The sequence below is a fragment of the Lissotriton vulgaris genome, chromosome 2_1, assembly GCF_964263255.1.
Source record: "Lissotriton vulgaris chromosome 2_1, aLisVul1.2, whole genome shotgun sequence".
NCBI lineage: Eukaryota > Metazoa > Chordata > Amphibia > Caudata > Salamandridae > Lissotriton > Lissotriton vulgaris.
In genome coordinates this window covers 143,981,607-143,998,564 of record NC_141687.1, presented here as the reverse complement: position 1 = coordinate 143,998,564, position 16,958 = coordinate 143,981,607, and the positions used below count along the sequence as shown (strand labels likewise).

Genomic DNA, 16,958 nt, shown 5'->3' with positions numbered 1-16,958 from the left:
CAACCATTTTTTTTTAAACATAGTTTTATTGTTTTCCAAACATACATCTTATCATTGGTGCCGTATTTCAACCACATTTGCCACAGAACTATACACAACAGGTGGTGGTATCCTGGACATATTTCAAATACAAGTTGGCTTGTAGGGAATAAGACATTTAAACCAAACCTCTCACCAACACCCACACAGCCACCCCCCAGTCCTATGCACGTTCAGGTATACAATAAAGACATCATATCTAACATTTGAGGATATTGAGAAAGCTGTGCACTTTTAAATAAAACCAAAAACACATCTCTGGACGTGGTGTTCGGGAGATGATCATCTCATTGTACAGTCTATTGCGTGCAGTTAGTGGTATTATACTGATTTATGTCCACTGCTTTGAGAGCCTCAAATATAACATCCCACTCCAATGCTATTGGAATTTAACTTAAGCCTCTAAGGTCTTCTCTGCGCAAGGCAGTGCTCTCTGCGCTTCCCCATCGGAGCAGTTCACTATGCCAAGTGTGTTCTGTGGGTGGCTTCCTCGACTTCCAGCGCATAGTGATGTCACGCACCGCTAAAATGAGCACCAAGTCAACAAAACGGTATTGTATGCTTGGACACGTGTGTGTGCAGGCCCAAGATACATTCCTCCACAGTATTTTGTACTCGCGGTCCTACTAACAATGTGCCTAACAGTGTCCAAAAAACCCTCGTATTTTTGGACATGCCCATACCATACCAGCCCCCTCCAATAGGCATCTCAGACAGTAGTGCTGCGTCTGTGGGAACATTTTGTCTAATTTATGTGGGGGTAATATAAGCCATATGAAGAATCATGGTTTAAATGAATTAAAATTTTGCATTCATTGCTACCTTTTTGGGGCGTTCCACAATGACCACCCATTCCTTATCCGCCAAAGCTCTCCCTGCGTCCTCTGCCCATGCCGCGCTGTGGATCTAGACCAACCTCAGTATGGGAGCGTATCCCTTCGTATAGCCACTTAAGATGTCTGCCTCTACTCATATAATAAAGCATTTTGACCAGCTCATGCGTGGGGGGGTCTTGCCTCTGCAGGGCCCAGTGAATTTTTATAAATTGGACCAGTGCGGCATGCAACAAATATAATTGCACCATAGCTCCCATTTCGTTAACAAAAGTATTTTGGTCCAGAGCGTCCCATCTCTAAATAGGTCAGCTACCGTACTGATCCCTGCGTCCAGCCACGGTGTTATTCTATGTTTAGTGATTCGGCCGTCTGTCAACGGAATTCCCAGTAATGGGATATTGCCTGCATAAGCAGGGGGTGTGCCTGTAAAGTGCAGCGCTGCTCTCCAGCACTGAAGCGCGGTGCGAAGTAAAGGGGGGAGACATTTCGGGATCTTGCTATTGGGCAACAACAGATTATTTAACAACAAGGGGTGGTGATGGACAGAGTTTCTGAATTAAGCAGAATACTCTCACCCAGTCAAGAGATCAGGGCTAGATCCAACTAAGCATGGGTGAATTTTGCGAATTTGCGATCTGCGAATTTGTGGATTTGCGAATTCGCGATCCGCAAAATTCGCGAATTTGCGTATTTTTGGTTTTTTGCGTGTTTGCGGGGTTTTCTGCGTGTTCGCAAGGTTTTTTGCGTGTTCGCGGGGCTTTTTGTGTCTTCGCGAGCCGCTTGCATAGCGAAGTTACCCATGCAGTCGTTTATGGGAGAGGGAGAGAGAGATAGATAGATAGAAAGAGAGAGAAAGAGAGGGAATGAGAGAGGGAGAGAGAGAACGAGAGAAAGAAAGAGAGGCCGGATCTTTGAAGGGCCAGATTCCTGAATTGCCCCTACAGAACATACAGCTTTTTATTTTTAGCAAAATGCATATGAAAATTGTGCTGTAAAGGTCTCTTTTAGTTTAACCCCTCCTGACAACTCAAAATGGGTGTATTTGCCATCCTCTCCCTTCTTCCTGTTTTTTATATCTGTAAGTGCTTCCTGATGAGGTTTAATTCCTTGGACAGGTGCCTCGTTGCCTACTTGTAACTATTCTCTGACCCTGCTTCAAGGGTCAGAGCAGGGTCAGAGAATAGTTGCAAGTAGGCAACGAGGCGCCAGGAAGCAATTAGCAGCAGGTGTCCAAGTTGAAGTAATTTGTTTGCTTGAATCCTGATGGTGCAATGAGAAAGGAACTCACATCTGAGTATACCCTTCCACGCTTATGGTGGACAAAATATTTAACAACAAGGGGTGGTGATGGACAGAGTTTCTGAATTAAGCAGAATACTCTCACCCAGTCAAGAGATCAGGGCTAGATCCAACACCGTTTTTTAGCTCACTGCACCATCCCAGCTCAGAACCTGGCTATATGCAAATTAGTCTGTTCCTGTCCTAGTGCATGATGGGAACAGGGCAAATCAAACTACCAAGCCAATTCTTACACTGGGAAGGAAACAAGCTTCCGGGGACCGGTTTCTGGCATTTCAGCCGTCGTCGGCCCGGCTTGCTTGAATCCTGATGGTGCAATGAGCAAGGGACTCACATCTGAGTATACCCTTCCACGCTTATGGTGGACAAAATATTTAACAACAAGGGGTGGTGATGGACAGAGTTTCTGAATTAAGCAGAATACTCTCACCCAGTCAAGAGATCAGGGCTAGATCCAACACCGTTTTTTAGCTCACTGCACCATCCCAGCTCAGAACCTGGCTATATGCAAATTAGTCTGTTCCTGTCCCAGTGCATGATGGGAACAGGGCAAATCAAACTACCAAGCCAATTCTTACACTGGGAAGGAAACAAGCTTCCGGGGACCGGTTTCTGGCATTTCAGCCGTCGTCGGCCCGGCTTGCTTGAATCCTGATGGTGCAATGAGCAAGGGACTCACATCTGAGTATACCCTTCCACGCTTATGGTGGACAAAATATTTAACAACAAGGGGTGGTGATGGACAGAGTTTCTGAATTAAGCAGAATACTCTCACCCAGTCAAGAGATCAGGGCTAGATCCAACACCGTTTTTTAGCTCACTGCACCATCCCAGCTCAGAACCTGGCTATATGCAAATTAGTCTGTTCCTGTCCCAGTGCATGATGGGAACAGGGCAAATCAAACTACCAAGCCAATTCTTACATTGGGAAGGAAACAAGCTTCCGGGGACCGGTTTCTGGCATTTTAGCCGTCGTCGGCCCGGCTTGCTTGAATCCTGATGGTGCAATGAGCAAGGGACTCACATCTGAGTATACCCTTCCACGCTTATGGTGGACAAAATATTTAACAACAAGGGGTGGTGATGGACAGAGTTTCTGAATTAAGCAGAATACTCTCACCCAGTCAAGAGATCAGGGCTAGATCCAACACCGTTTTCTAGCTCACTGCACCATCCCAGCTCAGAACCTGGCTATATGCAAATTAGTCTGTTCCTGTCCCAGTGCATGATGGGAACAGGGCAAATCAAACTACCAAGCCAATTCTTACACTGGGAAGGAAACAAGCTTCCGGGGACCGGTTTCTGGCATTTCAGCCGTCGTCGGCCCGGCTTGCTTGAATCCTGAAGGTGCAATGAGCAAGGGACTCACATCTGAGTATACCCTTCCACGCTTATGGTGGACAAAATATTTAACAACAAGGGGTGGTGATGGACAGAGTTTCTGAATTAAGCAGAATACTCTCACCCAGTCAAGAGATCAGGGCTAGATCCAACACCGTTTTTTAGCTCACTGCACCATCCCAGCTCAGAACCTGGCTATATGCAAATTAGTCTGTTCCTGTCCCAGTGCATGATGGGAACAGGGCAAATCAAACTACCAAGCCATTTCTTACACTGGGAAGGAAACAAGCTTCCGGGGACCGGTTTCTGGCATTTCAGCTGTCGTCGACCCGGCTTGCTTGAATCCTGATGGTGCAATGAGCAAGGGACTCACATCTGAGTATACCCTTCCACGCTTATGGTGGACAAAATATTTAACAACAAGGGGTGGTGATGGACAGAGTTTCTGAATTAAGCAGAATACTCTCACCCAGTCAAGAGATCAGGGCTAGATCCAACACCGTTTTTTAGCTCACTGCACCATCCCAGCTCAGAACCTGGCTATATGCAAATTAGTCTGTTCCTCTCCCAGTGCATGATGGGAACAGGGCAAATCAAACTACCAAGCCAATTCTTACACTGGGAAGGAAACAAGCTTCCGGGGACCGGTTTCTGGCATTTCAGCCGTCGTCGGCCCGGCTTGCTTGAATCCTGATGGTGCAATGAGCAAGGGTGTTATTCTATGTTTAGTGATTCGGCCGTCCGTCAACGGAATTCCCAGTAATGGGATATTGCCTGCATAAGCAGGGGGTGTGCCTGTATAGTGCAGCGCTGCTCTCCAGCACTGAAGCGCGGTGCGAAGTAAAGGGGGGAGACATTTCGGGATCTTGCTATTGGGCAACAACAGGGCATGTAAGGTGCCACGATCTATATCTTTTTCCATAAACCCTATCTCTTGTAGGTTACGCCCAGCAGTCCAAAAGGACAGCCATTATAATTGGCATGCATAATAGTATGCTCGTAGGTCAGGAACCCCCGATCCCCCCCTACTCGTGCCCAGTTGCAGTTTCTTAAGTCTGATGCGCCATCTACCAGATCCCCATATGAGGTCAGTAAGCAAGGTATTTATCATCTTGAACGTAGTATGTGATATCATAAGAGGTAGGTTAGTGTAATAATAAATCAGACGCGGGAGGACCACCATTTTCGCTAAAGCCGCTCTACCCATGACGGACAGCGGTAAAGTAGTACAGAAAGCAACACTGGAGCGCAGGGCTCTAAGCGCTCTATGCAAGTTACCATCCAGCATATCTATGTGTGTCCGGTAGATCTGGATACCCAAATATTTAAATGTATGCTGTGCTACCTGGAGTCTGGTATCTCCAAACTCAATGGCAGTGGGGCCTGCATGTTCCATGAAGAAAAATACATGTGACTTTGCTGCATTAATGGCAAGGCCTGAGATTAATTTAAAGTGATGAAACACCTCGTATAGCGGGTCCAGGGGCAAGCGGAGATCACTAAGGTACAGAATAATATCATCTGCATATGCAGAAAAAAGGTGTGTCGAGTTCCTTAATTCTATGCGCATATCATGGAGGTCCTCACGCACTTTGGGTGCCTGGGGTTCCAGGGCCAATATAAATTTAAGGGGGGATAAGGGGCATCCCTTCCTCGTTCCCCTAAATATCGGGTATACCGTCGATATATTACCACCGGTACGCACACACGCAGTAGGAGCATCATATAGAAGACGTAACCAGTCAATGTAGCCTGCTGGGATCCCAAATTTCTCCAGCGCACGCAACATATAGTCCCAATTAATAGAGTCAAACGCCTGGGGCAGATCCAAGGATATGCAGCCTGCATGTTCATATCGACTCTGGTTTCCATCAAGAGATAGGGGAGCTTCCGTGTGTTCAGGGATGTGCTGCGAGCGGGGAGAAAGCCAGTTTGGTCTATATGGATCAATTTAGTCAAGGACGGCAATAATCTATTGGCTAACACCTTACTTGATATTTTGTATTCTGTACTCAGTAATGATAACGGGTGATAGCTGGCCATAATTGTGAGGTCTCTTCCTGCTTTCGGGAGTGATGCCATTGATGCTTGTGCTGTAGTGAGGGGTAAATAACCCTTTTCAAGCGCTGTGTAGTATGATACTTCCAATTGGGGCACCAGGGAGTTGGCATATGTAGTATAAAATTCAACTGGTAGGACATCCAATCCAGGGGTTTTAGTACGCGTGAATCCCCTCATTGCAACCCTAATTTAATTTCAGACTGAGTAATAGGCCCTACCAGTGTCTTCTGGGCATCTGCCATTAGCTGAGGGTATGTGAGGGTGGAAAAAAAAGTCTCCATATGGGCCTTTGTGCTGCTACTTAGTTTACTATACAGTGAGGCATAATGTTGACGGAATGCAACATTAATATCCCCTTGGGTAGTGGCCCTGTCTCCTCCCAGGGTAGTGACCTTGTTTATGATACCCGCGGGGTTAGTGTCTCGAATTAATCTGGCAAATAATGTACCTGATTTATCTGCCTCGGTGTTGCGCAGCTGTGAGTACTTTTGGTAGTCTATTACCTGGAGATTTCGAGCAATTCCACATGCCTGTTTCTAGCTTCCTGTAATGCGGTACGCTCAGCAGCGTCCGTTATGGTGTCCTGTTCTAACCTACCCATTTTGTGTTCTACATCTTAAAGGGACTTATGGAGTTCTTGTCGGGCGCCTACTGCTGTACTAATTGCCTGACCCCTAATCACCATTTTAAAGGCGTCCCATTCAACCAGCCTATTCGATGCAGTGTTACTGTTCTCAGCAAAATAATGTTCAATAGTGTCCGACATAGCAGTTCGGAACACTGAATCCTCCAATAATTGCGGCCACAGACGCCAGTTGGGTACCGGGGTAGGTATGAGGCCCCAGTTAAGTACAATCTCCAGCTGGTTATGTTCGTAATAGGTCTTTGCCAAGTATGTAGCCTTTGACACCCTCATTGCAATCCTATTGGAACAATGTATTCTGTCTATTCTCGTGTGAAGCCAGTGAATAGAGGAATAGGAGGAGTATTCCCTATGTGTAGGATGTCGCATTCTCCAGATATCACACATCTCCCACCCCTCAGCCCATCTACCTAATGCTTCTGCTTGTGTAATCACTCCTGCTCCACGTATAGGTGGGTGAGATCTGTCCAGGGTAACATCCATTACTGTATTACAATCTTCCCCTATAATCCATGGGTGCAGCCCACATCCCGGCAGTGCAATATTTAACACACCCCAGTACTTATCTTGCTCAAAATTAGGTGCATATATGTTACCCAGAACCACATGCTTGCCATTCAATGTCCCCCGCACAAATATATATCTTCCTTGCTTATCTATCCGCTGCGCCAGCACTAGGAATGGCACTCCGTATCTAACCCAAATCGTGACCCCTCGCGCAAATCTAGAATACGTAGTGGAGAAAATCTGACCTCTCCATTTCTTACAGAGCTTTACCACTTCACTGTCCACCATATGGGACTCCTGCAGATACACTATCTGCGCTTTATGGCACTGCAGCTGCGCGTGTATTCTGTGGTGCTTCTGCACAGAGCCGAATCCCCGAACGTTCCACATCAATATGGTATACTTGCCAAGTGTATGCTTTGCGGTGCAGCCTTTGCCCGCTTAACCGCAGGCAGTGTTTCTAGACAGTCATACCTAACCGAGCCAACATCTGCAAAAAGGGCCGTTTCCCCTCCTAAACTCCCCAATACTCGGTCCAGTCGAAGAATTATACCGGACCATACAATTAAATTGAACATATAAAAACATTGTAAGTACATAAAGCGCTTTCGCCATGTAGGGGACATTGCCATCACTTCACATGTGGTGTAATCTCTATCTCAAAAGTACATTTAAGCTCCTTCAGGACCCTGGGCCGTAAAAGCGCACTTAAGCAACACTATCGCATATGTACTGAAATCATAATACATTCTCAAATACAATATAAGATGGTGTCTTAGTTAACCAAATAAGCCATCAGCTGTCTGCGGAGTCACAGTGGGGAACAGGGATACACTCCCCTCCGAATCTGTGTTGTGCGTATTGTCTTCAGAGGAGGTCTTGTCATCCAGTCTTGCAGTATGCGTAAAGGTGACCGCCGCTAGAATCGCCTGTGACTTGTTCTGCTGCATCTGCTGCGAGGTGAGGAACTTCCGAAAGGTATCTCTGCGTGAGCGCCTACCACCGCGGGTACCATGCACTCCTGTACCTGTGAGGCCCGTGGCAGTGCCTTGAGAGACAGACTTTACATTGTTGGTCAGCTCCATCACCTCCAGCCAGTTTTCCACAACACCAGGGCTCTCAAAAAAGTATGCTTTTTGGTCATGCAAAATTTTAAACCTGGCCGGGAAAAGCAGTGCATATTTTAAATTCAGATCCCTCAGTTTCCGTTTGACTGCCATGAAAGAAGATCGTTGCTTTTGCACCATGACCGTGTAATCAGGATATAGCGATATCCTGGCGTTCTCGAAGTTTATCTGGGGCAGTTCATGAGCCTTGTGCAGTATGGTATCCCTATCCCGAAAGTTCAACAACTTTACTATGAGGGGACACGGAGGGGTACCTGTGGGTATCCTGTGCGCTCATTCAATACAATATTGAGTGGAGATCCCTTCAGTTGTGACATGGTCCTTGAACCACTGCTTCATATAGTGTGTTGCATCACTTCCTTCGCTTCTCTCTGGCAAGCCAATAATGCAAATGTTGTTCCTCCTTGCTCTCCCTTCTGCGTCTTCCACTTGATCCATCAGTGGGTGGTTGATCATGGTGGTGGCAACACTCTGAGATTCCGCTGGGGAAAGACGGGCAGACTGCAAGATTTCCTCTTCTGCCCACTTGCTTTTCAGCACTGTCTTTTTTAGCGCAATTTTAAAAATAAATCCGCTTTCTACATTCAATTGATTAAGAATTGTGATGTATGTATTTTAATTAATTGCACCCGTTTTAAACTCTTGTGCTGTTTCCCGGTTCCCCTGTGCCCTGTTCCACCGCGGCTGCTCTGTGCCGATTGTAGTGGAGGGCCAGGTCGGGCGGCGCCATCTTTAGTGAGGCCCGGTCCCTGGCTGGTCGGGAGGTAGCGGTCCAGCTCGGGGAGGGGCTTGGGCGATAAATAGATCCTTTTGCTCCCAGACCCTCGTGGTTGATCATGGTGGTGGCAGCACTCTGAGATTCCGCTGGGGAAAGACGGGCAGACTGCGAGATTTCCTCTTCTGCCCACTTGCTTTTCAGCACTGTCTTTTTTAGCGCAATTTTAAAAATAAATCCGCTTTCTACATTCAATTGATTAAGAATTGTGATGTATGTATTTTAATTAATTGCACCCGTTTTAAACTCTTGTGCTGTTTCCCGGTTCCCCTGTGCCCTGTTCCACCGCGGCTGCTCTGTGCCGATTGTAGTGGAGGGCCAGGTCGGGCGGCGCCATCTTTAGTGAGGCCCGGTTCCTGGCTGGTCGGGAGGTAGCGGTCCAGCTCGGGGAGGGGCTTGGGCGATAAATAATGATATCCCATAGGGCGCGCAGCGGGCGCGCCGTCTGCGCGCCGAAGGAGCGCCAAAGGAGGGCCCGTCTGTGCCCGTCCGTGTCCCGGACGGGCCCAGGGCCAGCCACTCTGCTCGGCGCCCCCCGGAGAAGGCCAGCCCTGAGAAACGCAAGTATTCTCGTCACGATCTCATGAGTCTTGCTCTCTCCGGTGGTAGATTGCCTTGTTTGCGCGCGGATCCAGACTGTGCTCCGGTGAAGTGCCCTAGCTGTGGATTTCTTCCCCAGCCTTCTTTACCCCCTCGTCCAGTCAGTCACGCCGGAGTTACTTCCATCAGGGCGGGCTCGATTAATGCTAGATCCGTGGTGAGACATGCCGCCGATGTCTTTGAATTACTAGTGGATGGCCAGTTGGAGGTGCTGTTCGTCACGGAGACGTGGATGACCAGCACATCCGCTCCCAGCGTGGAACTTGCTGTTCCCAGAGGGTTTAGGATTGCTAGAGTAGACAGACCCCTGGGCAGAGGGGGCGGACTAGCCGTTATTTTTAAGGATGAGTGGCATTTCGCCTCTGAGCCACCGGTTGCGGGTGCTGGGGGCGAGGTTCTCCACTTTTCCATTATAATTTCCCCTCATTTCACCTTAGGAGGGTCCCTGATCTACAGGCCCCCGGGCCAGGCTAATCACTTTCTTGACTCTCTAGAAGAATATATAGTGCCGCGGGCCTTAAGTTTTCCAAAATTTCTTTTGGTCGGCGACCTAAATATTCATGTGGACGCTCCTGACTCACCTGAAGCCCGCAGGCTTGGTGAAATTCTCGACCTCGCACAGCTCAAGCAATGGGTGACTTCTCCGACGCATACGGGAGGTCATCTGCTTGATCTAGTTTGCTCCAACTTCCCCATTCAGACTGTTAGCGTTGAAAAAATAACCTGGTCTGATCACGATCTGGTTAGGTTCGCGTGGGAAATGGTGGAATCCGGTCTAACACCCCCCATGCGCCACACCCAAAAGATCAACCTGCCCGCGTTTAAACAGGCCCTGTCAGGAGCCGGCCCAAGATCTACGAGGCTCCTGGATGAGGCGGTCTGCGGGTTCAATGAGTGGGTGTTGCAGGCGGCTACTGTATCCACTAAACACACTACTGTGTCTAGACTCCGACACTCTCCCTCCCAACCCTGGTTCTCCCCTGAGCTGAGGGAGATGAAACTAGGCTGTAAAAAACTAGAACGAGCGTGGAGATGTGGGTACAGCTCTGAGGCCAAGTCTGCTCTACGTTTAGCCCAAAAAGACTATTATGCAGCCATTAAGGTTGCTAAAGGGAACTATTATGCAGGGCGTATCGCTAAAGCTGATAACAATAGCAGAGAGATTTTCGCTATTGTTAGGAGCTTTGTATCCCCTGTTGCTGATGCTGCCACTCTCCCGTCCTCTGCGCAATGGTGCGAGGATCTGTCCACCTTCTTTATCAGCAAAATAGCCAGGATTCAGCAGGACCTACTAGCGGCCCTGCCTGCGGACTGTTTAGCGGCCGACGCGGGTCTTACAGTATGCCCGTGCTCCGGACAGCAGCTTACGAATTTTGTGCAAGTTGCTGAGTGTGCTGTTCTGCCTCTTTTCCAGTCCCAGAAATCCGGCTCTCCTGCTGACCCGTGCCCTGCCCGTGTGCTTTCGGAGGTGGCGGAAACGGTCTGTAGTGAGATCACGCAGATAGTGAATCTTTCCCTGGCCTCTGGCAAAGTGCCTCTCGACTGGAAACGAGCCAAACTTCTGCCGCTCCTGAAAAAAACGGGACTGGACGCCACGGTCCCCGGGAACTATCGTCCCATATCCCTTCTGCCAGCACTCGCTAAAATCTGCGAGAAAGTGGTTCTTCAGCAATTGGAGAGTTTTGTTGAAACCTCCAATGCCCTCCATCCTGCCCAATCGGGTTTTAGGGCGGCCTATAGCACTGAGACTGAGCTGGTGGAGATGACTGATGCAATTCGGGAGTGTCTAGACGGAGGCGGCAGAGCGGTCCTGATTTTTTTGGACCTCTCTGCCGCGTTCAATACCGTCCCCTACGAGCTCCTCCTCGCCAGGCTGTCTGCTATTGGTATTGGGGGGGGGTTGTTCTGGCCTGGCTGTCCTCTTTTCTCTCCGATAGGACACAGCAGGTCTGGATACCACCCCACGCCTCAGAGCCTAAACCACTGCTCACAGGGGTCCCTCAGGGATCCACTCTTAGCCCCCTACTGTTCAACATCTACATCACTCCCCTGGTTTATCTAGCGGAACAGTATGGGGCTAAGATCATAGGGTATGCAGATGATACCCAACTGCTGTTTACCTGGCCGGATGACAATCTGGATACGTCGGCAGTCCATCTGTGTCTGTCTTCGGTATTCCGCTGGTTAACTCAGGCCCAGCTAAAGTTCAACGTCGACAAATCCGAGGTGCTCTTTTATGGTTCCTTTCCCTCCTCGTTTAGGAATACGCTGTGGCCCCCTAACATTCCCAGCCCGAAAGAGATGGGGAGACCTGCGAAAAACCTGGGCATCTGGTTTGCAGAGGACCTTAGATTCAAGGACCATATTAAGAAGCTGTCGGGTACCTGCTTTGCCACGCTGAGAATGCTTCGCAAATTCTTCCCTTTGCTCCCAAGGGATGCCAAGGAGACGGTTGCTCGGGCTCTCATACTGGCAAGGCTGGACTATGCGAATGCACTGTTTAGTGGCATTCCGGCCTACCTGGTGAAACGTCTGCAGATTATTCAGAATGCTGCTGTCCGTCTTCTATTCAACATCCCTAGATGGAAGAGTGTGCGCTCTGAACTGCAGACTCTCCATTGGCTTCCCGTTGCACAGCGCATTCTGTTTAAGTCCCTGGTGCTCGCGTTCAGAGCAATCCATGATCAAGGCCCCTTGTATCTGAGAAAGAGATTTACTTGCTATGCCCCCGCCCGCACCCTCAGATCATCTGCTCTGTTTTAACTGTCTCTTCCCCGCTTTAAACGAGCCAGACTCGGCGGTCATTCGATCTCTGTGATCACGGCTCGGGCCTGGAACGTTTTCCTCTTCAGCTGCGCTCTATGCAAACTGTGACGTTATTCAAGAAAAATCTGAAAACCCATCTATTCAAGAGTGTAATATAAGCTGTCTTCTTGCTGTTCGGTCTCTCCGCCTCCCCCAAACCCACGCCAGGATACTCCCAAGTAACGGAGCGCATTACAAAACGGTTTATACATACATACATACATCAGGGTGGCAACCTGGTCCTGTAGCTGTTTAATGTGGGCCTCGCCCTGTGCCTGGCGTGGTGTCATCTCCTCCGACGTCGCGGTATTATCCTTGACCCTTTCCGCAAGCTACACATGATCTGCCCAGAGCAATGTAAGGCAGGTCGTTAGGGTCCCAATCTGGAGCTCATTAGCCCTCCTGGAATCCTGCATCTTCTTCAGAATTAGGTCGTTTGTCCACTGGGTCATTCAGGGCAGTAGGCGTGATGCAGCAGGGAGTCAGCGTGGCATCCGTATGTTCTGCAGTATCCGAGACATGGTCAGGGCCTCCTCCCTGTTCCTGTTCCTTCCCCCTGGGGCGCCCCTTCACGGGGGTGAGGCGAGGAACCTCTCAGCAACGGGCGACATTCACGGTCGCCCCAATACCGTGCTAGCGTCTGCTCAACTGAGTGACCCAGCAACCACCTCCACATCAGCGCCCTAGGCCTCAGTAAGTGCTATGCGCCACCGTCCAGCTTGGCCCAACGTCGCTCCTCACTGCAGCTCCCCCGCACAACCTCAAGGCCGGGCCTTTCCTACAACAGTCCAAAGTGCCAGAGAGAGCGTAATTGCCGGACTACTCCGCCCCACAGTACAGCTACCTCAAACTCGGCACACACCGATTCCGACAGGCACCAGTCTCCACCTTCTGCTGCGTGCTCAAAATACCAGTGCAGGGAACAAAACCAAGTAGGCCATAACTAGGGCCCACCACACAATCCGCCCCGTCTGCAAATCCCTCTGCATGGTGCGTAGCCCTGTCGGTGGACCGATCCCGTGCAGCAGGGATCACCGCACTCCCCCGTCGTCCACCGCCGGCGTGCTCACCTCGGGTAGGTCTTCTCCTGCGGCCTCCGCTGTCCCAGCCGGTGGGCCGCCAATCATTACAATGAATGTAGGCCGCACCGCATCCCCGGGGCTCTCGTAGAATCGTCACTCAAACTCGAAGCCGCCTCCCCTCTCTCACAGCAGTTCACAGAACACCACCTCGGCACAGAGTCAGTTTCACCAGCAGGGAACTCGCTGCAGTGCTGTTGTGCTTTGTTCCCATGGTCAGGGGCGGAGTCAGGGGCGTTGCATATCTCGTTTGCCCAGACCTCCTGTTCAGGGGCTGTGACGCCGCACCACCTCACATCGCACAGCCAGAGTTCAGAGCAAAATCGTCCCTCACTCCGGCGGACAGCGGCTGAAAGGCAGCTCCGATTCTCGGTGCAGTCTCAGGAAAACTGTCCCCCCATCTGCAGACTTCGAACTATCGTGTGCAGCAGGATATTATCAGGATATTGCAGCCCAGGTCCGGAGCTCATCTAAAAGACGACTGCCATGCTCAGCCGTTAGCCACGCTCCCCGAATCATAGCAAACATTTTTCCTCTAGAAATGGTGGCTTAACTGTGTGTGGGAACTTTCATAGGCTAGGGCTAGGGCTTATTCCCATTACTAATCACTAGCCAGAGACTGCTATAAAGCGTCCTACCCTAGAGACTTCATAACACAACTGAGCTTTGGTGAAGCAAAAAAGAATGACACTGCTGCCGGCTTGGAATAGTACTGGGCCCTTGAATGCTGTTCTTCCTTCTACAATACATTGGAAGACCCAACAAGATAAAATATAAAGTCTTCTTTGTGGAAGAACCAGCTGACCATTTGAGACTTTCTCCCACTGATACATGTGCCCTTGTCTCATAAAAGGTGACTTTAGTGGTATGGGAGCTTTATGAGTAACCAGAAGAGAGAAATACAGAATTCTGAGAGGTTTGGGGCTAGATATTTTTTCAAACTGTGGAGGATCATGGCAAAGTGGTGAAGCTACCTGAGAAAGACGTGGCTTTCGTGGACCGACTTCTCGTGTTTGTCTCACTCAGAGAATTTTATAGGAAAAAACAAAACTTTAGTGAGACCTCACACAAAGGTGTTTGCCTTGTGGAGCCATAGCATCTGCAGTTTTATAGCTTTAAAAAAAGAGCATTATTCAAAACATGATGAGATATTGAACGAAGATGAAAGTGGCAATAAGATTTTGGCATCTATGTATTTCAAGCTAGTCTCACTCTGACGTTTTGAAGACAAAACTCAAGCCTTCAGCTGAACCACGGGTCTGATATTTCCAACGTCATGGAGCGCTCCTCACTCACTGTGTCCTGCCTTGTATCACTGGTGTAGATTGGATCCAAGTAATAGGCATAGTGCAAATATGCAGATGCTCTGCTGTCAAGTGATTGTATAGTGACATAGTGGCAACTACACATTTGAAGGTGGTTCTGCTCAGAGCATTTGGTGCCAAGTCAGAGGGCATCAGTGGCATCCTGAGACCAGGATATCAATCCTGATGCAGCCTTATTCATCAATAGCATCCCCCTTGCCTCACTGGAGAATCTTAACTTGCTTCTGAGAAGCAAAGTCTGAATAGACAACTATTGGCTGAGGTTTAGCACTAGGCTTTATCTGGCCTATCGTGGTGGACTTGAAAAGCAACTAGGACCCAGTTACCTCCACTCCATGAAATAACATTAACTTTAGAATCCCCATTTTTACTTGTAGGCAGTTTTGACATTTACTTTGAAAAGTCATACTTTGTAATCCTCTGAACCAGGGTTTACCATACTAGAGATTTGAATTTTACTTAATTGGGCATATTAATATTTCAGTTATTAATTTCTGTTTTGTTTTGGTTCTGCCTAAATACTTTATTCAAAATTTTCTCAGACTGACAACGATTTCTTGAGCCAGGAGATGAGCATTTGACTGAGTAATTGAAATCTATGATTTACTTTTTAGAGTCTCAAACGTTTCACCCCATTAATAATCCAGATTCTCACACTATATTATTGTCAAAGTATTGTGTGCCATGTGTGTGGCCAATAGGGTCTGAAAATTTTTTGGGATAATGGAAAGTACTATTGCTTTATTCACATACTTTGGTGGCAATATTGTGACCTCTTGGGTTTGGTGAGAATATCCCTTAATATGTTACAATATAGACTACTTACAATAGTTAACGAAAAGGATCCAATGCAAATCCGTTTTCAGGCCATTATTTTTGGGTCTGTGTCTCCCTGTCATAGCACCTATTTGTAGTCAGTTTACGAATTTAATAGATTTATCATATTTATCAATTCCTATGTTCCTCATCTTTTCCCTAGGACTTCATAAAGAACATTTGAGCTGAGTGCTTTTTGTAAATCATGCACACACCTGGGGCAAGAATAACCTTTTCTCTGTCTGCCTTTCCATGCTGGCCTGGGTTATCTTGGGGAAACAATTTTCTTAAATTCTTAAGTTCTTGAGAAAAGAAGGAAGATGATAAAATTGTGGTTTAAATGTGTCCGCTTTTTAAAATGTGCAGATGAATGAACATCTCCTCTGTCTCGAATGTTCTAAATTAGCAGAAGTATTGATATATCTGAACATTGACCCCTCCATGTTGTTTTGAGAGCAATGCTTTTAGTATGTCAGTTTCTAATTTCCCATTAGTCTTTCTCCAATGTCTTTGTACAATACTTACAATGATACTGTGGGTAATGAATAACCAGCTTGTCAATGTTCGTGTGATTTAAGCTTCTAGAAGTGGAAAACAACAAATACACACAGATCATCGGCTCCCTTCAGGATCGTCTCGGTGGACTGCCAGGAAGTGCCGCCATTGCTGCCGGATTCGTCTCATACCTCGGTGCTTATGAGAGCCTCTTCCGCCAACTCATACTCACGGTTGAATGGCCTAAGGCCTTGAAAGAGCGAGGCTTTCCACTCGTGATAGATTCCATCGATCCTGTCAAAGGTATGCAGCAAGTACTTATATTTTTGTCAAATTCAGGAGCTCTGTAAACTATTTTTTAACATTGCTTTGTTCAGTGTGAGTTCTAGCATTATGGAAAAAAGGTCAGTTCACAAGTATGAAGTAGGCTGGTGCTGTGAATGAACAGATCACCAGGGGGCAGATGTATCAAACTATTTTTTTGTCGCAAACGCTGTGATTCGGTAAAAAGCAGCGTTTGCGACAAAAAAATAGGAAAATGGAATGTATCATTTAAAACGCATCGCAATATTAAGGAATCTCAAATTTTGCGATTCCTTAATATTGCGTAAGCATTTAAGGAATCGCAAATTGCGATTCCTTAAATGCTATGTAAGAAGCAATTAAGTTTTGCGAATTTACACTAAGAAATCGCAAATTATCCACCAACTTGTAGTTGGTGGTAATTTGCGAATTCTTTTACAAATGCACTTTTTGGCATTTATAAAGGTGCCATGTGGCGCTCATACACGCCCTTAGGGCATGTATGTGTGCCATATGCGCACACATGTAAATTTCAGGGGTGCAGCAGGGTGTTCTTAAGACGCCCTTGTACCCTTGAAATTATTCTCAATTTGCGATTAGCAAATTGCGAATCGCAAATTGAGAATAACTTCCCATTCCTTCCTATGGGCCTCCGGGCCCATAGAAATGAATGGGAAATTTTTCCTTAATTAATGGTTTTAATTGCGATCAGCAATTTGCTAATCGCAATGAAGGAATTTTAAGAAATTGCAAAAAAATAACGAATTTTTACATACATACCATTTTGCAATTCTCAAATAGCGATTCTCAAAAAATCGCTATTTGAGAATCGTAAATAGGTATTTTGATACATCTGCCCCTAAATCTTTACCCTGTTTGTTACTCTGCTCTGCAACATCTTTACTCA

General features: G+C 47.6%; 1 protein-coding gene across 1 annotated transcript in view; it reads left to right on the top strand.

Moving 5' to 3' along the window:
- Positions 1-16,958, top strand: part of LOC147729701 (dynein axonemal heavy chain 17-like) — a 1,258,223-nt gene that overhangs the window by 428,651 nt on the left and 812,614 nt on the right. Inside the window, exon 25 of the mRNA XM_086954021.1 lies at positions 15,832-16,051. Within this exon, the coding sequence (XP_086810147.1) occupies positions 15,832-16,051 (220 nt within the window). The remainder of the gene's footprint in view (positions 1-15,831; positions 16,052-16,958) is intronic.